Source organism: Patella vulgata, chromosome 3, assembly GCF_932274485.2.
Source record: "Patella vulgata chromosome 3, xgPatVulg1.2, whole genome shotgun sequence".
Taxonomy (NCBI): domain Eukaryota; kingdom Metazoa; phylum Mollusca; class Gastropoda; family Patellidae; genus Patella; species Patella vulgata.
The window spans coordinates 52,049,594-52,076,816 of NC_065881.2; the positions used below are offsets into that span (position 1 = coordinate 52,049,594).

General features: G+C 34.3%; 1 protein-coding gene across 1 annotated transcript in view; it reads right to left on the reverse strand.

The window, feature by feature from the left end:
• The window catches only part of LOC126815236 (probable Na(+)/H(+) antiporter nhx-9), a 69,790-nt gene that overhangs the window by 21,848 nt on the left and 20,719 nt on the right, over positions 1–27,223 (reverse strand). Inside the window, exons 2-6 of the mRNA XM_050540796.2 lie at positions 19,788–20,254; positions 6,685–6,941; positions 6,021–6,238; positions 5,515–5,717; positions 2,978–3,070 (exon numbers count right to left, since the gene is read on the reverse strand). Of these exons, the coding sequence (XP_050396753.1) occupies positions 2,978–3,070; positions 5,515–5,717; positions 6,021–6,238; positions 6,685–6,941; positions 19,788–20,254 (1,238 nt within the window). The remainder of the gene's footprint in view (positions 1–2,977; positions 3,071–5,514; positions 5,718–6,020; positions 6,239–6,684; positions 6,942–19,787; positions 20,255–27,223) is intronic.

The window sequence follows — 27,223 nt, forward strand, 5'->3', positions numbered from 1 at the left end:
TACTAAAATATGCAAATGACTACGAAAAAAGTCACTATAGAACCTAACAGAAGAAACATTTCCAGTTACATGTGACGCCCAAACGCACCAATAGCTACTGCATGGAATGCAGGTGATGCTTGGGATCATCATGGGGGTCCAACCCAAGATTTGCACGACTCTGACTTTGAATGTTACAGTCATTGTGGCATTGAATTCCAGGGTGGAAACATCAGTTTAATTGTTTTAGTGACCAGAAAACAAATTTTGATATGCGTCGGCTTACCCAAAATGAAAGGTTACGTGCCCTTGGCATGCTACAGATCGGCACAACACAGGCGGTTGTGGCGCGGACGATGAATGTTTCTCAGTCTGTCATAAGCAGGCTATGGTCCAGATACCGTGATACACAATCTGTACAGGACAGACCACGCTCAGGTCGACCAAGGGCGACAACTCAAGCCCAGGATCGATTTATCCGTACCTTGGCCTTGAGAAATCGTGTCATCACAGCAAATCAGATCAGCGTTCGTCTTCAAACAGACACTGGTGTGAGAGTGAGTGGCCAGACGACTCGGAATCGACTGCATAGGGGTCACCTTCGCGCCCGACGTCCTCGCGTGATCCCTTGTTTGAGAGATCATCACATTCAGGCAAGACGTCGTTGGTGTAGGGATCGTCAACACTGGGATAATCGACGCTGGAGCAATGTGATGTTTTCAGATGAGTCAAGGTTCACTGTTGATTTTTTGGACAGACGTAGGAGGGTGTGGCGTCGTCGAAACGAGCGCTTCCAAGACGTTAACGTCATCAGACATGATCGATTTGGGGGTGGTTCTGTTATGGTGTGGGGAGGCATCACTGTTGCTGGAAGAACGGCTTTACATGTTGTTGCAGGGCGTGTTACAGGCCAGTACTACCGGGACAACATCTTGGCAGTCCATGTTGTGCCGTTCGCACGACGTCATGGCCGCCGTTTCATCTTCCAGGATGACAACGCAAGATGTCACAGGGCCAGGATCGTTACAGGTTACCTCCAACAACAGAACATCACCACATTACCTTGGCCAGCACTGAGTCCCGACCTCTCCCCCATCGAGCATGTCTGGGACATGCTTGGACAGAGGTTACGTCAACGTCAACAACGTCCTGCCAATGTCCAAGAACTTGCTGCTGCGTTGCAACAGGAATGGGACAATCTGGACCAAAATGACCTTAGACGTCTCATTAGGAGTATGCCACGTCGGATCAATGCTTGTTTGGCAAACAGAGGAGGATTTACCCGTTACTGACTTGGTTGTGATGCTGTGGTAACTTTGTTGTTTGACCCCGGGTATCATTTTACCCTTATAATGGTCAGTCTGTGCCTTACTTAGTCTAACGATCATTTGGAATAAATCGATGAATGTGAACTTCATTTCATTTTGTCATTTGTTTCTTCGTCAGTTTCATTAGGTGACTTTAATAACACTTAAAAATCAAATATCCCCTACTTTTTTTGAATAGTATAAGTCAAGTTTGAACATCAGTTAAAGTGTATAGAATGATGAGTATATCTTGACCAGTTATCTAGCATTAGTCTGGTCAAATATTTCCTTCACAGCATATTCCGATTCCAATAATCACATCATACAGGTAGTTATCAGAAGGCTAACCACATAGAGACATTGTCATGATAATGTAATATAACTTTTAACAGTGTGGTATAAGCATCAGGAGTAAAAGCATAGGGGTAGTAGGGGTGATAGGTCACTTTATATCTTTGTAAGTTCACATTCACTTCTGTTCATCAGTATTTCCATCCCAGTTTCTCCATGTCTGTGAGAAGAGACAAAAAACCAAGGTCTACCTGTATAGGTGTTGTCATGCAGGGTAAAATTTCCTTCATTGTACATGGCGTGACATATGCATGAGCTAGCTGTTTAGCAGGACATTTGATTTCACATCCACTTTTAATAGTGTACCTCCTTTTTATGATATTTCTTTATCTTCATCAGCCATTATGTAAACATAACATTAACAACTACATGTATGTTATTAAGTTAATGAACTAAAAAAATATGAATAGACCATATTTTATGATACAGACAGTGTATACAATATAGACACTACAGTATGATTAGATATAGGTTATTCAAAACACATTTGCACAATAACAAACAAGTTCACTTTTAGATCATCAGCTGATTACTACTCTTTCTTTCATTATTTATTTAAACCATAAAGAAGATGGTCCACATATATTTCAGAAAATAAAAATGTTTCATATAAATCTATATCAGCGTCCAGTACAACTATCGGAAGTTCTTTGATTCTTTAGAAACACATGCAAACAGTCAGTGTTCATTTATGGTCTAGACACTAGATGGAACATGTCTGTAGACATTAATATAAGGAAGGTACCTGACTTTATAAGATCAATTAATCAGAGTAAAAGGCTTATTTATGTTCGAAAAACTATCTTAACCCACTTTGATAACCATTTCCAATTATTAAGCTGAATTTTAATATTTGTTTAATTTGCTATTATATAAACCCACATGAACCAGTCTGGTATGGCGTTCTCCTATCAGCAATGGTTGTAATTATCAGTTATTAAATCTTTCATCATCACCTAACCTATGCAAGAACATGTTACTTAGTGCATTTTATAAATATATGTTTTGTATCACCTTTAACAAAAATACCAACCATAATCTGATAAATGCCCTAAAAATTCAAATTATCTAATGAAATATCTGTGTGTTTAAGAAAAATATTAAAGAAACAGACATAGCAATCATTCTTTCACAATCCTAATACAACACACCAAATTCGAAAAAAAAATCCATTAAAATCAATAGCCACCACCAAGTTCACAATGCTTTTTGAAAAGGGGAATAACTCCAGAATGATAGGGTTTCAGTTGTCAAAACCCAAGTCCTTCACACCGAAATTTAATAAAATCTGTTTAAAGTTCATTAACAAGATTATTTCATTCATTAATAAATTGTCTTACCCGTCTATGGAATCTTTCATTCATAGTTGGGTTATCATCTGAGACATGTTTCTCTACTTTCAGAGCATTGACAACTGGTTTTATAGTTATACCCTGAAAAGACACGAATCATAAAATATAAATACACATATAACCATTCCGAAAATATGCTGTGTCAACAAGTAGCTAGATGTTTTTGAACAGAAAATAAAGAGAGAGAGAAATAGGGTTTAATGTTCACTTGACACAAACTAGGTCATTTCGGGACTAACACATTTGCATGTGGGAGAAAACCCACAAGGTTACACAGGCGATCCTACTCCATGTCACGTACATCTGGGGAATCGAAACCACGCCAGTTGACTAAATGACAGACATTACAATACAACGTGCACGCACTAACCAATCGGCCACTCAACCCCCCAAAGAGAAAATAACCTTTGGCAATATGAATGTTACATTTTAAATAATTTTAGAGATATCATTCAATTGTATGCTAGGGTTTTTTTTGTTACAATAATAAATCTATCTCGCCTGAAGAAATATTTTAAATAATTTTATCATTCAATTGTATTCATGGCCGCAGATCTTATTAAATTTTAGGGGGGGGGGGGGGGACGGAGGTGGCGCCACAGGCGTGAACCGTTCCGTGGGGGGTCTGGGGGTCCTTCCACCTGAAAATTTTGAAAGCAGGATGCCTGAAAGCGCTATCTGAGACCATTTCTTAGCATTATGCAGAGATGAACGTACCGAGAATAAATTGTCGTTTTTGAGCGAGAATAATCAGCCAGCTCTGAGCATAAGCTGCAGAGGTCATGAAGAGATCATTCTCAGATCTGGGTTACATCAAAGACCGGGCATTTTTGAACCAAGGGGAAATATCCTCAGCCTGAAAATAGGACTCAAGTTTTGGGAGACGCTGACAGAGTACGGCGGGCGAAGGCATACGCCATGTGCGCTACAGGCGCGCATTTAGCGGGGGTCTTGGTGCCTCCCCCGGAAGATTTTTTAAAATTAGGATGCCGAAAAATGCTATCTGAGACCATTTCTGGGCATTATTGTACATCGGCATGTTTGGAAATATAGGCTACATTCAGGGCTCTATAAAAGTTGAGTGTGCCTGCGCACACACTTGAAAATGTGCCTGCAGGGTCATACTAAAAGACAGGGATGTTGCCAGGATTTGGTGAGTGGTGTAAAAAATATATTTGGCGAGCAAATTACCAAATTCACTTAATTTTCATCAATGATACAGGGATCTAAAAACTTTTTGACACCACCCGACCGAGCATAAAATTGTCCCGCCCCACTCTGTTTCTCTGGATAGATAAGTTGAGGACCTTTGTTGTTTTGTTGGTTTTTTTTCAAATATTACTTTATTACTTTGAGATTAAAAATTAAAAGATTCTTAAAACGGTGTTTGTGTTTTATTTGAGTACAAAGAATTATGACAACAGGTAGATATTGATAATTAAAACACGTTGTATTATTTGAATTGTTTGTAAAGTTGTTGTACGTGTCTCACGAATATTATTATTATTACGGTGGAATGAGAATCAGGTCAGGCAGAAAATGAGAAAGCTCTCATCGTCCTCCTAGTCCTACTCTCGGGCCGTAGCAAATCCACGGTCAACACAGGTAAGAAATAAAATAAGAAACATCGTGAAAATTTGCAGCCACGTGTTGGAAATTACGACATTTAAACCTTTAACATTGGAGTGCCGTAAATTGGTCTGGGTGACCTATTTACGGCAAATAAACAAATATAAAGACCGTAGAATAATTGTAAAATGAATAGACCTAGGCCTACACATCTTCTAAGTATAAATAAACAAAATACCAATACATCTTTCTTTAAACTAATTTGGGATGATAGGGTCTACTACGGCACACAAAAATAAATTATGCCGTGACAGACATGGTTTGCGTACGTCGGCTTTTACCATGGCTTTGCCGTTTAATCATGGATCATATTCAGTACAATTCTATGGTTTAATTGCCGTGGTAAATTTCGAGCGCTGAGTTTGTGTACAGAGAAGGTCGAAGAGGTTTAAATACGACTGGGCGGCTTTCTTCAATTTTTTCTTTGTGGTGGACGGCAAAAAATAGTGCCGGGCGCAGGCGCCGCCCGGCGTGGCTACATCTTTAAAAATGTGCCTGCAAAAAAGTTTTTTTTAAAGCAAATGTGCCTGTGCACGCCGTGCGCAGAAATATCGATGCCTGGCTACATTACCCGAGCTGAAAATAAGACTTGAAATTTTATCGATGCATTTTTCTGGGGGGGGGGGGGGGGACGAGGCATATGAAATCCCCCCCAGTGAAAATCCAGGGGGGACACGTCCCCCCCCATCTCCCCTGGGATCTGCGGCCTTGATTGTATTAGTAAGTGCAGGGGGACTGCACCACACATAATTTACACAAAAACAAATCTATGGACTAGACACAATACGCAGAAATCACAAACAAACGAACATATCAAATTAAGTGAAAGGATCTGGGGGCTAGCCGTAAGCGTCCACTGTTAGTTTATTTTTGTTACAATAATAAATTTATCTCACCTGAAGAAATACTGTAAAAAAGACGACAACTATTGTTGTTGATACAAACATTCGTTTTTCTGGTATAACGTCTTCATTTAATAACAAAGCTAAGCAGAAAGCAATACCACCTCGTAGTCCACCATATGACATAATAAACTGATCAAACTTTGATAGTTGTATTAACCGAGTTCTATTTACAAAAAATGCTATAGTAACAATACCTGGAAAATATAAATGTATAAATAAATAAATAAACCTTTTATTTCCAACGTTTTGGTCTACATAAAAACATCCAGAATCAACATTTTTAAAATTAAGAAAAATTACTCATATTTTCAACTATTCAATTGTATTCACAAATCCAGTTGTATGTTTCATATTATTAACAGAAATGAAGGAATTCTTAAGATGTCAATTTTGTATGGTTAATCTTTGAAATAAGAATTGATAATGATAATCAATATTACACTTTTATATATAGAATTTTAAAAACAAGAAATAATTATTAAATAAATTTGTCTTACCCATAACTCTAAATACTATACAGAACAGAAGCGTGAAAAATATAAAATCTAACTGCCAATCATGTGTTTCCACTACTGTAGACAAACCCAGAAACATAAAGATGACAGTTTCGCTGATGTTGCCCATTAACTTCATAAAATAACGACATGTTGTTATAGATGTCTTTGTCATATTTAACTCTACATAATGTCTCATTGTAATACCACCAAATGTTAAACTGAAAATAAAAGATAGAGATAGGTTGTCAGGCAATGAAACAGAGATTCACAGAAGCTAAGTTGTCCATGCATTCCACAAAGTTGTCACATATTCTACCTAATATAGAAGCATATACATGTAGTTATTGTGTTCTAAAAGCCGAAAAGACAGCTTTACGGACGCAGAAAACACTCAGTAAAAATATTCACTTAATGAATATTTCCAGCAGGTTTGAAATGAAATGGGGTGTAACATCCTACTGTTGCTCCGACTTGGCTAATGAAGACCGGCACCAAATTTGAACATTCTACCTTAATTAGAAGCACATTTATTGTGTCCCAAAATGTTTGATATGTCATGATTTTAGCAACGGCAGCTTGGAAAGGCTCAAAAGTGTAAAAGTAATAATAAATAAATGGAAATAGAGAACTTCAATTTTAATAGTTTTATTGTACTTATACTTACGCTAAAATACTTGAAAGATGAACCATTTCAGCAGTAAGATAGGCTAAATATCCAAGTACAAACACAAACAATGGTTCAATAACTTTAATAGATTCTGTATATTTAGTTATAAAACCTCCAATAAGTCCATATATTATACCAATTAGCGTTCCTCCTAGTGCAATAATAAAGAATGAGAAGAAGCCAGTAGCAACATCTATAGGTAATATGTTTGTCTCTCCAATTTCAGAATAAGATTCCAACATATGATACAGCACCTGAAAAGTAAAATATACAAATAATGATTTTTAAATCCCTAGATTCATACTCCTCGCAGTGTTTTGTTTGATCAGAGCTAATCCCACTTAACACTGCTGTAAAGGAAGCAAATTTGTGTTTATTAACAAAAATCAACATTTTTATTATCTTTTAAAAACAAATCCCTTAAGATCTTTATTTCTATGCATATATTATTCTTTATCTGGTCATAAATTTAAAATACTTTTTTCAGAAACTAAATCTAATTTTCAATAAACATCTTCTTTAAAAATTTGAATTAATGTTTGATAATAAATTTGCATAGGATCTAACATTACATGTTCAAAATTCACTTTTTACCTGTATGAACACAATTGCCGAATACAGATAAAGAGAAACCCTAATCTATTTCACTTATGAGGCTCCTCCCAATCCCCCACCTTTAGAGGAAGATGGAGAGTGTTTTAAACACAATTGAGTAAAAGCGAGGATGATAACGGTTGTTTAAAACTACAGAATATGTAAGAAAAGCTTGAGGCCCTAAGCTGTAGCCTGTCAAGCCTATCGGTAAATCCTGAACTGATACACACAATAAGTACCTTTATAATGTGGAAGCAATAACTAACCTATTCATAGAGGTAATTTTGAAATTTTCTTGGGAAAAGCATATAACTAGTGTCATAGCTAGAGTTTGGGCCAACCTCTGCAGTTCTTCTTTTTGCATTTATGAACATCTATATTATGAACATTCTACATCAATTATAAGTGGAGATATAGTGTTCCAAAGTCTTGACCAATCAAATTCTTTATCGCTACTTAACTGAAGCAGACAATTATCATCATCCAACTTAGAAATCTAATTAAAATACAGATCTATATTTTGTTTCGTTTTTTTTAATACTTTCCATAGCCTACACTACATGGAGATCTGACAAGTTGTACTGGAAGGTCGTGTCAGAGGGCATACAGACGGCTTTTGACCCTATGACGTAATTAATTAATCAGTGTTGACATTTCTAGTGGCTTACCCACATTTCCGTGCATGGCACTCCAAGAACTCGCTGTAACAGACCGTTTCATTGGCTATAAATCCCTTACTTCAACCAAAACGCCAGTATAACAACTCTTCCAGTAAAGACAAGTAAATGAAATTTTGAACTAAAAAATCGAAACGAAATAGGATCTGTGTTTTAATCAGATTGCCAACTTAGTTAAAGTATTAATGTAATGAAACCATACACCAAGGTTCATCACTCTCCCTTAATTAGAATGAAAGTTATCATGTTCCAAAGCATTGGCCAATAAAATTGCTTATCACTGCTTAGCCTTAACCCCAAGTTCGAACAATCTACATGTAACTCAATTAAAAGTAGAGTTATTATGCATGCAAAAAGTTTGAAAAACAGACGGATGGACAGATAGATGTACAGACAGACCAGATTTTTAAAAAAAAAAAACAGGGGACAAAAGCAGTGTCTTTATGGAAAAACTCAAATATTGTCAATGCAGGAGACCAAAAGGGATGCCCCCTTGCGCTAGCCTCAGACCCAAAAATAAATTGAAAATCTCCAAATATAAAACTGTGGCAGAGGCTATGAGTCCAATGGAGAGGCCCCCAGTTCAAGAAAAGGGCCCCTGAATCAGAAAAGAACCCCTCTGACTTCAGTGGAAGGGCCTTGAGTCCAAGAAAAGGGTCCCGTTGACATCGGTGCAAGAACCCATGTACATTTGTTCAATAATAAGGCAGATCCGACACCCAATCATTCATCAGTGCCATTATGCGCAGGGCTAAGTTCTCATTAGGTGCATGTGCACTGCGCTGAATTCGGCGTCTGGATATTTGTTAACGTTCGTTGTGATGGGAACCTGCTGTTGATACCAATGTATATGCTATCAGGATTTACCAGGCAATGGGATCAATTTAGGTAAAGGAGCATTATGGAATAGTTAAAAACTAGATAATGTAAAGGGAATATGCTGAAAATTTCTATCAAATTGCCTCAGTCTGAACTGAGATAGCGTTTGAATTTTAGGCCTAGCCTTGATCATCATTACTAAAGTCGGTACGATAAAAAACATAAGTCTTGATTATCCATTTTTGGATTAAATCATCAATGAGCGTTGAGCAACAAATCAGATTCAAATTCAGTGTAAATCTGACACATAAGATGGCATTGCAAGTTGATGAAGGTCTTTTCATCTTAATAAATGTCTAAATAATAGTTTATATAACATTTCAGGCCTAAAGAAAGAGCTGCAGTATGCAGATTTAGCTCTTGCATAATGTATGTTTAATATTATATGTATGTTTGTTGTTTATTACTTTCAATGTCTGTTTATTTATTGTGTATCTTGTACGCAGATTTGTCTTATTAGTTTTTGTTTAGGTGTGGTGCCATGGTCATGAACTTATTGTTAGCTATCAAGGTGACCAAACTGCATTCCAGTTAGAGTCCACCAGTGAATATTTAAAAAATATTCATTTTTACAATGCTAAGAACAATTAAAATCCAAACATTTTATTTTCTTAATTCCTTTCAAACAAATTTATCCAACAACTGAAATAACTTTTCACCTGCTGCAGTCCCTAAAGCCCTTGGATGATATTGATCTCAAGGCAACCAACATTTTTGCAAGTCAGAAAGCTTAAAAGAAACTTCTTATGTGAAATATATGTTACAAGTCCAGTCTCATAAATAGTGATTGATTAACGATAGCAACACCACTATAGCCCTTCTTCTTCATGGCATATATTCCTGGCTTCAGTAGTACAGTTGGTGCAGAAGGAGAGGGCGTTAAACTCAATCTCACAATCTCATTTGTTTTTCGACAAATTTGGACAACAAAATCATCGGTTCCAATTTTTAACTAAACCCACAGGAAAGTCGTCTAAATCTTATCTATGGCGATTTAATTTTCAAAATTTTCTAGAGGACTTCTCTGCCCCCCCCCCCCTGCCTTTACACTGTTTATGATAATTATTTCACTTTCATATAATGCCCCTTCATCTTTTAATGATGTCAAGTCAAGAGTAGTTTTTCAGATGAGATACATGTAAATACATTATCTATTAGTAAGATAAACATGATTATCTATATTGATAATCTCAATTGATATAGATTATTATTGATCACAACATGAATTTAAAATTAAATAGATAAATAACAAGACCACTTATCAACTTAACAATCAGAAGTACATAAGTCATTATTAAAGCCTATAGCTGTCAAAACCCCAGATATTCTGTCATATTGAAATATAGGCTCTTCCATATTTGGAGCATCAATATTTTCACTCCACTTTTATTTTGTTTAAACTTAAAACAGAGAGAGAGAGAGAAATAGGGTTTAACGTCCACTCAACACAAACTAGGTCATTTTTGGACTAACATATGGTTCAATTTTATTTTAATTAATTCACTTGAGCGTATGGGTCTCTAGCAGTGAGAGAAAACCGGATGACCTGGAGAAAACCCATGAGGTTGGACAGGCGACCCTACTCCTTGTCACGTACAACCGGAGAATCAAATCCATGCCAGTTGACTCAATGACAGACCTTATGATACAATGCGCACATGCTAACCATTCGGCCACCCAACCACTCAACTTTAAACAGACCTATCACTTAATTCATTAGCTCAACAACAAATTGATATACTTATCACCATCCCCAACAACTAGGCCTTTGACTCAATGACAGACCTTATGATACAACAACGCCTTATGATATAATTATACACCTGACAGATTATCACCGAATATAACAAGAATATTAGATATTTTAGTAGATATAAAGATAGGCAGCCAGGCAACGACTACAGCAGCTAAGTTCTCCAGGCAGTCAACAAGGGTTGTCTGATTACGAGTAACAACCTATAAAGTAATTATCAGATATCATTAGAATTTGTTTCGATTGTCTGTCTCACGACCTTAAACACTGTGTATGAATTTATATTACATAACTTTAGCCTATAGTATCTACAAGAATTCTCAAGTGATTAAGGGCCATAACTCTGGCTGTAATTATCAGAAATTGTTGAAAATCAATTGGCTTCTTTGTCTCATGACCATAAACATTGTGTTTAACTTTAACCTCAAGAGCGACCACAAGATTTTTCAAAGTGATCAAGGGCCATAACTTTGGCAGAAATTATAGGAAATTGTTGAAAATCAATAGGATTCTTTGTACCATGACCTTAAACACTGTGTATAAATTTAAAGTAAATAAGATATTAACATTATCCTCTTGTGTGTCCAAAAGGTTATTAAAAGGGATTAAGGGCCATAACTCTGGCAATAATTATCAGAAATTTTTGAAAATCATTAGGCTTCTTCGTCTCATGACCTTAAACACTGTGTACAAATTTGAAGTCAGTTGGATATTATTACCTTTAGCTTGTGGACGCCGAACCAACGGATGACGGACAGACAGTGGTGACGGCAACATACGCCCCCCACATTTCAATGAGGGTGTATAAAAACTACAACAAAAGTTTAAGAAGGTTTTTTCTTCTAATCCCTTTGAAGAAGGGGATAATGGCTTCATCTGTCTTCTATAATGTGTTTCTAATAGATTAGAGCGATGTCTTATACATGCAAGTTATAATAATTATTTTTTTAAATTATAACAATTTCAGTAGTTTTGTTAAAATTGAATCCTGTCTTTTAAACACAATATCTCCAATATATGACTTATTAATAAATATGATATCTTGAAATCTTCATTCTCTGTTAATAAGGTTTTTATTTTACAATGTAGCTCATTACATTTATAATAATTATAATTAATGCCATGTTTAATAAAGCATATCAGATTTATTGTGTTTAATAATATCTTTGTTTAAGTCTTGTGGGGTAGTCTATAATTCAAAGCATGTACACATAGACATAAAATGTTCAATATGAGTAATCATTACGGTAAAAGATGTACCAATAATAATCCTATTGTACTGTATTATAAGCAACATACCACGTTCTACCAGTATACACAATGGATAATATAATTGCTATTTAATATCCTTCTAGCTATTTCTGAGCATATAAAATTGATGAGAACTTCCTAATAAAGTTGATTCCATCTAATTTGTCTGAGAGAATAGCTTACATAGGGCTAGTTACTGTTAATGTCCTCATGGTAAACATAGTTATTTTACAGACTCGGCACCACGGACCAAGATCAATAGACAGAGTAACACAGTTCTATTAGATTATTACCATCCAACCTAGTTCCCTCCTTATCCAAATATAGGTTTATAGGTTTCCATGCATGCCAAATGATTTATAATGGTCTATTTATGAGATAAATACTTCCCATTTCAAATTTATAAGGTTTCTTTTTAAATCCATATTTAACCTTTCTTCAAGCAATTGATCTTAAAGTAAAAATCATTTCTATGTTTCAGTATTGTTTGAATGTTACCGTCTCGTCAGATGATGTAAATGTAAATTGGTTTTGACTTTAGAATCCATAAAAACATCCTGCATATTTAAGGATAACAAGCCAACAGTGAGGCTGATTTCCCTGGCCAAAATTCCAAAATAAATAGATGACACATATTGATTAATTGCACATTTATCTTTTTCAAAAGTACTGAGCAATCGAACTGATTATCTATACTTAGTCTAAGCATAAAATGTTCACAATCAAACTCGGTCAAGATTTGGAAGTACCTGGTAGTGAAACTATACACAAAGTTTCATCACTCTCCATAGTTAGAATCAAAGTTATCTTGTCGTAAAGCATCGACCAATGAAATTGCTTAGCCTTAGTGGGAAATGTTATTCGAACTCAATCAAGTTTAAACATTCTACCTTAATTAAAAGCAGAGCTGTAACATTCCAAACTCTTGACCAATCAATTAAAAGAAGAGTTATTGTGTTCTAAAGTCTTGACCAATCAAATTGCTTATCGCCCTGCTTACCTTGAGCAGAAAATGCTCATTATCCAACTTAGTCAAGGTATTCGAATGTAATGAAACTATACACTAAGTTTCATCACTCTCACTTAATAAGAACTGAAGTTATCATGTCCCAAAGAATCAGCCAATCAAATGGCTTATCTCTGCTTATTATGTCCCAAAAAGTGTGATGGATGGACAGACAGACAAAAGACACCCATTTTAATAGTCTCCTGCTTTCTTCGAAAGGCAGTCCACAAAAATCATTGCTACAGAGTATTTCACCGAAGTATGTCAGGGCCGGATTTACCTACTTGTGGGCCCCCAAATTTTAGAAATGACGGCATGTGTGAGTATCAAATATATACATGTATATATATTTTAGTGTAATTTTTGTATAGGGCAAATAATTTTTTGAGAGCCCTTGGCAAATTGCCACGATTACTGTATGTACAATGTAAGTAGATGGACACCAATCTTCAGTATACATGTACTTTTGTATACTTTATCATCACACCAACTGGATTTAATCAAACTCCTATATAAAGGAATCTAAGCACTGATTGGGTCATATTAGCATGACAACGATAAATCCATTATATTTAATACTATCATCTTTTGATCAGGAATGTACTTTCAAACTATATTCAATCACCAGATGAGCATATAAATGCTAATTTTTTGCTTTCATAAACTGCTGCCTAAAACCATTTCAATAATTATTGTCTTTTGGGGAATGTGCAATTTCACATATTCCTTTTAAAATGTGCATGTAACACTGATAAAACTTTTTTGTTTGGCTTCATTTTACAGAAGTTAAACTTGACAATAGCAAACATGTCCCACAACATAGACTGATAAGATTTAAATAAAAAAGAATTTCCCACAGGAATTTAGATCTGTGCATTGGACATATACCGCAGATTATATTAATACAATTAATTCTTGCATGTCATATAACCTAACATTTCTTAAAATCTAATAACTCAAGAGATAAAGAGATAAAATTGTTTGAAAGGAATTTACATTCCATTTGGACAATTAATCAATTTTCACCCTTTTAGTGCCTTGCTCTCCACATTGAAAACATAAATTGTTCATATGTGCAAGTCTATTGCCCAACACAGACTGGCCTTACAATTGAGTGAATATGATCATTCTGATGCAATGCAGATTGCCATTGACAAAGAGTGAAGTTGATATAAATAAAAAATATGGTGGCTTCTTTCATTTTCAAGGTACCGGTAAGTACTGTATTGTAAGTATATCCAAATCGCATAACAGGTAAATGCCCATAGGCGTGTTATTTACATTAAGAAGAAACATCAAATATATATGGTCATTCGCTCTACCAAACATTGCCAAAGTTCCTTCCATTGCCTTTTTGTTACAATGATGTGATATATCTTGAATTTTTACAGGCCAATTAGTAATACAAAAATATACTGAAAAGTAGAATATAACAATCTGATTAAAACACAGATCCTATTTTGTTTCGTTTTTATAGTTCAAAATTTCGTTTTACTTGTCTTTACTAGGCATGTAGTGTAGGCCATTGAAAGTATAAAAAACGAAATGAAATATAGATCTGTATTTTAATTAGATTGTAGAATATAAGTAACTGTCAGCAACTTGTAAAACAATTCAGAACTTATATTGTCAATTGTAAGGATTCCAACAACTAATGGCTGCTGCCAGATGTCAGTTATTACTTGCACGAATAAGCGCAAATATGAACAGGAACCAAGATCTTCGGGTTATAAAGATATTTTTCAAGTTTCATCAAAATCAGATCAAAATTGTGACTTCTAGAGGGTCCACAACCTTGTTATACCATATACATGTATTTACATTATTTGCGTACGAGGGGCGGCCATTTTGTCTGGTAGTTTTGGTCTGATTTTAACGAAATTCGAACTCAGCCGTCGTTAGGGTATAACCGTGAAATATTCTATCATAATTTTTCAATCAAATATAAATTATGACCTCTAGAGGGACCACAAGCTAAAAACATGCATTTCAAGTTTCATAAAAATCAGATGAAAATTGTGACCTCTAGAGCGTCCACAAGCTAAAAACGTGATTTTTCGTACAATCTGGCGTGTGAAAATGTGGGCGTATAAAAAGGCAAAACTTAAAACAAACATAACTGATAAATGAATGAATTTGGCTTAGAGAGGGGCATACTGTACATCTATTATATAGTGTACTATAAGGGAAATTTTGCCCAGACACCAACTGAATTAATTGGTTTTTTCTTGCCAGGTCTTCTGTCCTGAACCACTCGCAAAGGGGAATTCACACTGGAAGGAACATAAAACTCTTAAAACCTTAAATTTTGTGATGCCTATATATAATGTTGAGGATTAGTCTTCTTATAAATATAGCAAAATGTCCTATTTTTGTTATCAGAAAACTGAAATAATTCTTGGCATAAAATGACAAGTTAAGTGTTCAAGGAAAACAATCTAAGTTGAAATTTCCCCAGAGCTTTCACAAGAAAATGTCACCAGTCCCAAACATAGCAATCCAAAAAACAATATACTCCCACTTTAAAATACAATATTGATATCTGAATCATTTTTTCATCATCTTAGAAATCTGACCTAACCATTATGTGTTTTAGGAGAAATTAACTGACAAATAACAACCTTTTAAGATCAAACATAATAACTTAATTTCCTTATATACCAGCATATATATAACTCAGATTCCCAGCCAAGAAATTGTTGGTTACCCAGCTTGTAATATGTGCTAATTCTTATTTGAGATATATAACAGACCAAATTATCTACCATGATAAGTCTACATAATTGTCAATAATCTTGAGGTAAATCAATAAAGAAAATCAGAATATTAATAAAGTAGCCTAAACACATTCAACATATTTTACCATTGTAAAGTTATAATTTAGTATCGATAACTAACAAGTCAACTGCAAGGCTGATGCCTCAATCTCAAAATACATGCACATTTATCTTTTTACAAAGCATCTGGTAATCAAATTGCTTTATTTCTCTGATGAACCTGAGCAGGAAATTTTCATTAACAACCTTTAGTCAAGGTATTGATGTAATGAAACTACAGCCTCCACATAGTTTCACCACTCCCCATCAATAAGAAGCAGAGTAGTTGTGTTCTAAGTCTTGAATAACCATGATCAATGTCTGTCACAACATTAATATAATGAACATCTACACCACATTTCAACATTCTACCTGAAGTAGATGCAGACTTATTGTATTTCAAAAAGTGTGACAAATATACAGCCAGTTGAACTGCAGCTTCGTCTTAACAGAAAATACTCATCATCGATCTCAGTCAAGATATTCGCCAGGTTTGAACATTCTGCGTCACGTAGTGTGTTTGTATTGTGTGGAACTAATGTACATCTACATCAAGTTTGAATATTCTACTTCAATTAGAAACAGGGTTAATGTATCCCAAAATCATGAACAATAAAAATGTTTATCTCTGCTTAGCGTCATTGCAGAAAATTATGATCATCAAATACTGTCAAGGCATTCCACTACACCCAAGAGGCAGAAGTTATCAAGTTATTGATGAACCATAATAAAACTACATGTGTATACATCTAGTTGCATCACTTTGTCTTGGCCAATCAAATATATTTAAAGTCAATCGGATATTAACTTTAGCCTCTAGAGCGTCCACAAGATTGTTCAAAGTGATCAAGGGTCATACCTCTGGCAGTAATTATCGGAAATCGTTGAAAATCAATGGGCTTCTTGGTTTCATGACCTTAAACGCTGTGTATAAATCTAAAGTCAATCGGATGTTAACTTTAGCCTCTAGAGTGTCCGAAAGCAATTGTGTATGCCGGACCGACAACACTGACTATTTTTACCATTAAGTAATTGTTAGCTTTTGTAGATTCAAATTTTAACTTTATTTGTACATAATTATCTTTGGAATTGCACATTATTTATCTAATACTTAAGGATCATGATTTTATTGTCATTCCTTCTTTTACTGTCCTCATTGTAAACACTCTAGGAATGTTTGGCTAATGACTTAACAAAATTAAAAGTAACACACTGATATGTAGTAGAGTCATCAAAACTTTGTAAACACTCCGAGATCAGTTTTAGAGATTTTTTGAATATTTTTGAATATTGGTGGAATTGTTGAGATCGTAAAATAGAAGAAACCTAACAAAAATCTGATAAACATATGCAGTATTCCCTTTGTTATTGTCCCTGTTATTCAAACATATGCACTCTAAAGACCAGGCTGGGTGTTTAAGATTGAATTATTATTGCCCATGTGACTTATTTTAAGTAAGGATAATGCAACCTTACTTCTCTTCATCTATTTCATGGAGACCTGATAGCAATGTTACATGTATACATGTTTGGACGAAGCTATTTATGAATTTTGGGACGGTAAATTATAAATCATAGGAAAAAATCTGTTCTTGGTAACTGTGAAGATTATAATAAGAGGAAAATAAAGCCAAAAAGGGGGTCTAGCTACCCTACTAATTAGAACATCCAACTGGAAATGATTAAAATAATTAGTCTTCAGTTATTAAAGAACCTTGATATAATTTCAATCAAATGTTGAGGGGTTTTAAGGTAATTATTTTCAACAAATAATTATTAAAGATACATTATGGGAGATTAGATAAATTTATTATTCTTTCTTGAGGAAGGAGAAAGATGGTGACTGTTCTATGGATGGCCGTTCTGCCAAATAGATCACGATACAGCGATATGATAATTTGTTGGATGCAAATGTAGTCAAGAGTTATGGTGTTTAAAAAACATTGACAAATAAATTGCCTTTCTCTGCTCATAATCATACTAATAAATCGCCTTTCTCTGCTCATAATCAAAATGTTCACCTACTGAAAATCTACACTAAATTTTAATATTCTACCTCAATTAGAAGCAGAGTTATTGTGTTCTAAAAAGTGTGATATAAGACAAACAGATGGATGGACAAACCCATTTTGATAAACCCCTACTTTTTCCCAAAGGCAGGGACGATAACAAAAATTAATGTAGGCTATCTATTTTAGATTGTCCTCATCTGTTTCATGATCGTATTTTAATCCTGCGGCTATGATTCTTGTCTTTATTTTTTATCAATATCAATGACATTACCACTTGCTTGTCAAATCTGGTAACAAAGTGATTTTGTTATTGTGGCACCTAAGGGCAAGCAACTCTGTTTATAAAACTGTCCTGGAGTTGATCTGTGTGGGACTTCAATGCCATAATCAAGCATCATAAAATTTCATACATATATTACAAATGCAGATAATAGGTACGCAAGATCCTCCCCTGCATCAAAATCAAAAGAGACTAATTGATTGAGAAACAGGTATTTCACGTTCTTTCTAATACTTGTATCTGCACTGCAATTCATCTTTGTATAGTCTAGACCGAATTTTACTTTGTGAAAAATAGACAATGTATGACTTATGATATCGCATATTCTCATCTGAATAATAGGCCAATGTGTGTATCAATTTATCAATTTAACAATTGAGCACTTTTGAAAAGAAATTTAGATCCGCCACTGAGCATAGGCGTACGGGAAAATTTTTTGACTGGGGGGGGGGGGGGGCGGTGGTGGTTGGTGCCCATAAAATGTAGTTAGGTTCTTATTATGTTACATAATAATAATAAATTCGCTGTTAAATTGGACACATTCAAGAAGACAATATTTTTTTTATACAACTTTTACAAAGTACAATTGTGTGCCCAAATTTTCCCAGCATTTGGTGCCCCAAATGGGGGGGCGGCCGCCCCCCCAGCTCGTACGCCTATGCCACTGAGGTTGCATAGACCTTTAGACATATGGATAATAAATTTGAAATCTTGATCCAGTAAAGACTAGCCAATCTTAGTATAAAAAGCTAATGAACAATATATCTTCATGATAAATAATATGTAAAAGTAATTTAAAGTTAGCACAGGTGAATCACATGACAGTGTTCAAAATTATCCTTGTATTCACACATGTAACACTTATGATTTTGGTATTAGTTAGAGCCAAATTTTGTAAAATACTTTGGATTTATTAGAAAAGGTTTACAGAGGCATTATATATGGCTCTGGAATAATTTTTGATTTTACTATCCAGATACCGGTACAGGATTTTCAAATAAGATTTTATATATACTAAACTTGAATATTTTCGATAAAAAATAAATAAACAAAAATTCCATATTTAATTTGTTCACTATTTTGTCTAATTTCTATTGCATTATAACATAATCATAAGTTTAGCTTTTTCTCAACTAACAGCATACATCAAAGGATCATTCAATAAGTTGTGTCTAGAAAATATGTTAATACTGGTATCGACAACCAAATTTCTAAAAATGTTGATATCTCTAGACAACTATTGAATGGCTTAAATCTTATACAGGTTCTACTTTTATAAATGATGTAAACATAGGTTGCCTGCCAACGAAAGATATGCCACCAGCAGCTAAGTCATCTAAGATTTCTCAAGACGCCATCATTTTATTGGCTCTACTTTTCAGCTGCAGCACCTATCTCAAAACTATGACCTGTATTGTGAAAGTTTAATATTGCTCAAATTATACCATTTAAAAAGATTTTAAGGATTAGTTCTAGGAATATAACTGGCATAAATTACATAAGACATATCCAATAACCGACAGTTAATATGATAATAAATCTGGAAGATTAACTCATTTCCAACATGGTACCACATACAGAAGTATTACTAAAATGCAGACAAATGATAATAACTGACCAAACAAATAGAAAATAAATGTGTTAATACTCTAATATTTATGCCCTAAGATCATGCAGTAATTTTTTTTTTTAAAAGGGAGTGCTTTTTTAATAACAGAGATTTGTTGTCAGATTTTTTTTTAATAAATAGCTTTCGCAGAAAAGATTTCTATTTTGAATGTTGATGATAAGATATTTGTTACTGGCGTTATGTATCACTAAATATTACTTACCACTGTTACTCCATCATTAAGTAACGATTCTCCAAAAACAATGATGTATAACATCTCATTGACATGGATTTCTTCAAAGATGGCTAGAACAGCAACAGGGTCAACAGCTGATATAAGAGCACTAAATAAAAAACAATGAAGCCAGCTTATATCTCTCTCTATCCATCCAATATAAGACATTCCCCATAAACTTAAACCAATGGCTACTGTATTCCATAATGTGTTGACCACAGCCAGAAGCAGGATAGTTCCAAGGTTATTGAAGAAAGCTCTATTGGGCATGTGATAGCCAGCATCAAAGATGATGGGAGGCAAGAGAAACAAAAAGAATGTGTCAGCATTCAGGACATACTGGTCGGTAGATGCTGCTTTACTATAATGGAGAACAGCACCAGTACATACACCCAGTGTTATCAAAAGACAGCTCTCAGGGATGTTGGCTGACAGCGTCTTGTATAGATGGAATGCTGAAAAAAAAAAAAATTATATTAGAAACATGCATCATAATTGAAACGAAATTGGTTATTTTGAAGGTTCCACATGATAATTTGAGTGGGAAATTTCAAGAACACTATGATCATGAGACTTCTAAATGACCTCACTTGGACTCTCATGTGAACTTCTGTAAAATATTACCATCTATAAAGGATCCTTTGTCCAGAATCAACTAAATCATTGTGTGATTCTTTACTTTCCTGGTATTACTGATGAACCAGTTTCAAAGTCGCAAAGAATACAAAATCATGCAGCTTATATTGTCACTAAAACTAAATCAAGATTGCATTTACATCAGGTTTGTGTTCGAGAAAGAATTAACTTTAAAATCTGCTCCAGGTTATCTTCAAAATCATTGTATCAAAGCCGTCTGGCACGCAGTCAAGCAAAGCATAGTCAGTGACAAAGGGTGTCAGCATTTGGACCCCTCACCTTCGCAGAAGTACAGGATGCTGGCAACATGCAATCCTGCATGTTTTGGTAGATAATGTGCGGAGTCGCTGTCATGTGTTGCCATCCAGGCCTTGGGCTATCACTATTGGACCCCGTATGCTAGAAGTGATCTGTCAGTCTCAGAATGGTAGTGTGATGGTACGCAAAGCTTTGGGCGACAGCTCTGGTCATTAATGCACTGACAAGTGTAAAGCAGGGCATATTGTGTATTCCACAGAACTGAAAGAGTTGTGTACAGATCCTGACGTTTTAAAAGTCACATTTTATACCCCATGCTTGGCTTGCAATATAAAACCGTGATTTTCAACATCTTCATTCTGTCGAATGTTTGAGAGAATTGATCTGTGGTGCGTTTATTCCATCATCAAAACATCATTCTCACATGTTATCTTGATCTGATGTTGTTACATTCAGTTGCAAGATTAAAATGTATCTCTAAAACGAGATTTTCAATCATCCAGTTATGAAAGTACTGGGTTTTCACTGCGTCTCAGAATATGAGTAATTTACAAGCATACAAGATCAAAGTAATGAACATTAATAAAACTATCTCAATTCATCTCCATCAAAATTTGACCTGATATAGGGAGGGTTAAATGTTTGTTGTCACCTGAAGAATGATCCTTCTTAAACATTCAAGATTGTCAGTTTCCCCTAGAATATCCTGACAAAATCACCATGTGTCTCATCTACATAATAAAGACTTAATGTATTTTAATAGAGGTTCTCTCACATAATATTACATGTAAAGTATAACCCCATAACAATGTGATTAAGGCAAAAACTAAGTCGTGAATAGATCATGTTTAATAGCTTAGAAATAAATAAGCCCTAGATTAAGTATACCATTATCAGTAATCAGGCTTAGGCACCCACACAAATCTTATCATGATTGGAATACATCGCAATAAATATGTCACAAAATCATTTGTCGTTGTAACTTTCTTAAAAGCATTTAATCAATCTTTAGAAGTTGGAGAATATTATGATATATAATTATATTTCCAGAATCAATACTCAAGGTCCCGACTGAAGGAGAAATGATGAAAACATTATTGACTGTCTGATAACTTGACATTTAGAGATTATATAATATAAAATTTTGAGTGCTAAAACAGTCTATAATATAGAATTATCAGATCATTGGTATTCATATACAAAGCCAGTTTTAACTTAAAAATGTAATTGATAATCATAGAATTTTCAAAAACTACGGTAAATCATCTAAGGCCTTTTTAATTTTATTGCATGTAATAAAATTCACATCTGATTATTAATATATAGTCAGCCATATTTTACCATTTTCAATGTACCAGTAACCAAGCAGTTGTATGTAATCAAAATAAAGTAGCTCAATTAGGCAAAGTAAGGAGCGCATAGGGAGCTTATGGAACCAGCTTTGGCACCGAAAGACAGGCGTATTATCCAGTGCCATGCAGAGGTTTTAGGTGCCTGGGTCCGAATCCTTCTTGCATGCTCTAATACTCAAGTATATAGGGCCTAGTACTGAGAAATGTGAGAAAGGAAGACATTTTAAATATGCATGCCACTGGTATCACCTCTTAGAGATTAAGTGTGCAACCCCTTGTAATTAAAGAGTTATTTTGTGAATAGCCAGTAAAATATGTATTGTGTAAAATTGTAAAAGATAATTATTTTGTGACATACAATATGTATTGTGTAGAAATGTAAGAGAAAATTATATTGTGACATGAAATCACATAGTTTCGTGTTTCATATAGTCACAACTGATCAATGGACGAAAATACTGTAATTTATGTTGTCACAAGGCAGTCAATAAGATATGTAGGCTATTCTTATTGCTATCTTCTACACAAAAGGTCGACACTTGACATTTGACAATAGATCTGTGTTAGGTAATAATTTTGTTTCATGTATGCCTTAGAATCTGAGGTATTTTAACATCCAGAGAAAAAATTCAGATACAAGATTATGTTCAATGGAGAAATTAAAAGGTTAATAATACACTGAAATGCTTTAAAAACCAGAACCTTTATCACTCAAAATCACACTCTTACAATCTCAAAGCAATCGGTAGACAGCAGACACAATAATTTTGAATTAAGACCAAACCCAATTCCCTAATCAAATTATATCTGGTTAAAGCCATTAGGAGGTGGTTCTGGCAAAGTTATTCACCTTAAATCTATTTTTAATTTTCACTAAAATAATGGAGCATCATCATGTAATATAAAAGTAAAATCATTCATGTGTTAGTGCTAAAATATATAATATAAAACACAGTTGGCTTTCTACATTTTGTCAACACATTGAAATGGTGATTGTCATTTTATGACAAAAACACAAGGTTTAGGTTTCACTGACTATGTACAGTGCAGGTCAAGGGATCTTTTATGTGTACGCCGAAACAAAATGTATATTGAACGACTAGACAATGTCCTTGGCAGGGCCGCGTCTTACACCCATGACAAGTGGAAAGCACCCTGTAAAAATCCTGGGAAACTTTCTCAAGCAATACCAGGATTGACCACAGGACCTTCTGTTTAATGTACCAGTGCCTTACTCACTGAGTCATCAGTGACTTTGCCAAGACAGCAGCTGAATTCAACTTTCTTAACTGAATAGACAATGACATCAGAACTACTGACAACATCTTCAGGTTGCTTTGGTTTTTTAAATTTCTGTTTTGTCTCAAATGTAAATAAATAACTGAATAATTTGAAGAAACCAGACAGAAATACAGCTCGACTTAAAGAGCTGTCAATTCATTTGATTTTATGTTGATAATCAAATTACAAATTTGATTTCTAATTGATAATCAGTCACGAATTTCATTTCTAATCAATAATCAATTACAAATGAAGTATAAGATATGTCTATTCATTTATAACAGTCTGGCATGTAAGGTTAATATATTTTCCTTAATAATTTAAAGGAAATGGAAATAACACAATTTCAGACAATCTATAAGTTATAGCCACAAAGAAGAACACAGGTTTAATAGCGTCTGGTATTCAGCCATTTACTATTTGTGAAGTTTTTATGCTTCAACTCATTCTTCCAGCCAAACCACATCAGCGCTGAAAGGATTGATAGCAAGGTCATTGCGATATCGAGTTATAGGTGGGGTTACAAGAAACAGAATTTTGGAGCTTGATTGGTCTAAATTTGATGTCTGTTTATGTTTTTCAAAAAAAAGATACATTTAAAATTGCTTTTAAATTTTTTTCAATTTTTATTCTATATACGACAAAAGGTGTAGATGTTAAAACAACTTTTGTTTATATTTAATTATTGCTGATGTAAAATTGAGATGGTAATCAGGTCTACAAACTTCTGCTAACAGGTACATTTCAAGGATACAGTTCTCTAGTACTTATGGGTGGATTAAGGAACAGGCCAAAGGGGTCTTGTGGGACTGATGTTTCAGTCATAGGTTTTAACTCTAACCCTTACCCGAACCAGTTACTTCTATATGAATCAATTAGCCCTGACTCAGCCTCAGCCCTCAGGGTCATGATTTTTGGAAATTTTATTTTATTTTGGGTCAGATAAGTGCTTCTGTCACCTTTGCCATAAAATGCTATTTCTAGTAGCCTCCCCAAAACTCTCCATGCAAATATATTAAACAACCATGATAACAACATAATTCATGAAAGGACTATGAAAAGATTGGAATGGTAAAGATCAACAGGACACCTGTAATACTAGTGTCCCCCGCCCCCCCCCCCCTTTTGTATTGAAATATATGGAAGAACTTACTATCAAAAGAGAAATCTATATACTTTAGCTTTCATTATAGTTTGTTCATAGTGGTAACTCTATAGAGTAGACCTTAATGTGGAAATAATTCTGTTTTTGTGAGTGTGGTATCTATTTCTAAATGCTGATTGATGGCAGAGGCTAACACTGTCTGCACCTGTATATATAGAGTAAAGGTATATAAATATACCTTGAATGTTTAGTGAGGGTACTAACACTTGTATTAGATATGTAATCATGCTGCTATAATTGGAACAGTCTGAGATATTTAGACTAGCGGTTACAAAAAAGTTATTCCTCTTAACGTACATATTCCTAACAATCTAAATCTAAATAACATTTGACCCAGGGGGTACTATGTAATATGTACCATAGTAAAACATAATATTTAATGAAGAGAAAAAAGGAACTAAAAATACAAAATTCTTTCATTTCAGTTGTTTGTTGAGCATTTAAGGAATTATGTAAATTATAATTTAAATATGTAAATATGTAAATTAATGAAGAGAAAAAAGGAACTAAAAATACAAAATTCTTTCATTTCAGTTGTTTGTTGAGCATGGAAGGAATTATGTAAATTATAACATTGAGTCGATTTGTTGTGAAGTAAGAACGCAACACTGTTGGCTTTATTCAAACAGTGAAGTAGTGCAGTTTACCATTTCAATGGTTCTATCTGCAGTAACTGTAAACTCTAATAGTACGTCAATGAATCAATAGAATATGTAACATACCAGCACACATAATTCTCTGGCAGTGTCTCCACATCAGCATTCATAACATGTAAACATTATAATAATACTTAATTACAAATTAACAGAACTGTGTAATTCTAACACCATTATTATGAGAAGACCGGTACAGAAAAGCATAACAATAAATTAGGATGGCATTGTCGTAAGGTTTCCGACAATACAATATGAAGTTATTTAAGGATATATGGAGTTTGAAATCCAAGATTTAATGTCCTCAGTGGGATTTTGCTGTAACATTAATTTATTGGAACTATAAACATTTCAATGCCTCCTTAAGTATTAAGGACAACTGAATGAGTGATTAGATAAAAGTTGGTACATCACCACTGGATGGTAATCAAGTCTTGCCAATCAGTTACCTTTCATGAGCATAACCAGAATAGTGATCGGCCAGCCAAAACTCGAAACTTGTGAATTATTGATTGTGTTAACAAATATAGCTCAGCTTCCATTGTCTTATATTTACATCTCCTTAGCTTTTCCTAATGTTAAACTAAGTGACTTTGCAGATGATCATTGGCCCAAAGTGGGATTTTGCTGTAACATTAATTTATTGGAACTATAAACATTTCAATGCCTCCTTAAGTATTAAGGACAACTGAATGAGTGATTAGATAAAAGTTGGTACATCACCACTGGATGGTAATCAAGTCTTGCCAATCAGTTACCTTTCATGAGCATAACCAGAATAGTGATCGGCCAGCCAAAACTCGAAACTTGTGAATTATTGATTGTGTTAACAAATATAGCTCAGCTTCCATTGTCTTATATTTACATCTCCTTAGCTTTTCCTAATGTTAAACTAAGTGACTTTGCAGATGATCATTGGCCCAAAGTTATACCGTCTATAAACTAACTTTGGCATCTGAAATCCATGTCAAAACTATATAAAGATATCACTTGAATTTACTATAAGCATTTACTATAAGTTAGAACACCTCCTGTAACATCTGACTTGGGATGCTCGATGGCTAAAAATTTCAGTTATACTTTGAAATCTTTAAAGATACCATATCCAAACAAATTGTTGGTTTGGGTTTTCCCTCTTTTCATGGTGTGATTAAATCTTCAATTCAATTCAATTCATGTATTTTTGACATTTATATCTTCAAGATGTATTCTTTTTCTTTTGTAAAACCTGAATACTTACATCAGTTTGTACATATGTATTTTAAGTTCAACTAATTCCTAAGAATGTGTACCAGGAAACTGAATTAAAAAATCTTTAAGGTCCTTTCTTTGATAAAGATTCTAAAAATTCAAATTGTTTCAAATAAAGACATTGTTTTTCAATCTGACCTTATGAACTACAGATTTGGATCATTATGCAGCCATAGTAATACATAAACATGGTACATTAAATTTAATACCTGTGGTGAAATTCCAACAAAATGTTTTCATAGAAATATTTATGCTGAATCACATGTTCCAGGGGGTCATGTCAATACAGTGATTTAATGTTGACCTAAGTTTTTAAGCTATCTAATATATACCTTTCTCAACCCACACTTTATTATAAAACAATTGAGGTCAAATGAAATGTGGGTTCCATGTAGTTTTAAATACCTGGAGATGTATCACATGTGGGTTACAGCATTGTAGCCTAGGTCTACTGACTGTGTCAAGAATATCATTTTAAATCAATACATGTACATACCATTATAAGTTAGATAATCAACAAACTGGTAAACAAACGTTTCCACCAACCTTTGTAAATCTGATAAGTGAATAAGATTTGATAATCAAGTGTCATAACCCTTGGAAATACTGATAATCTAAACAAATCATTAATGCAAAGATCTAATGAACCTTTGCACTGTAAACCACGTTTTATTATAAAAGGGGAATAACTCCAGAGTTATTGTCAGAAATTGTTGAACAACTCAAATGCCTACCGGTATTCTGGTCCCTGGCATGTTAACTAAGTTTTAGAATCAAAGACTAAATTCTGGGAGGTATTGACTAAAATCAGAGCAATCCAATCATAAT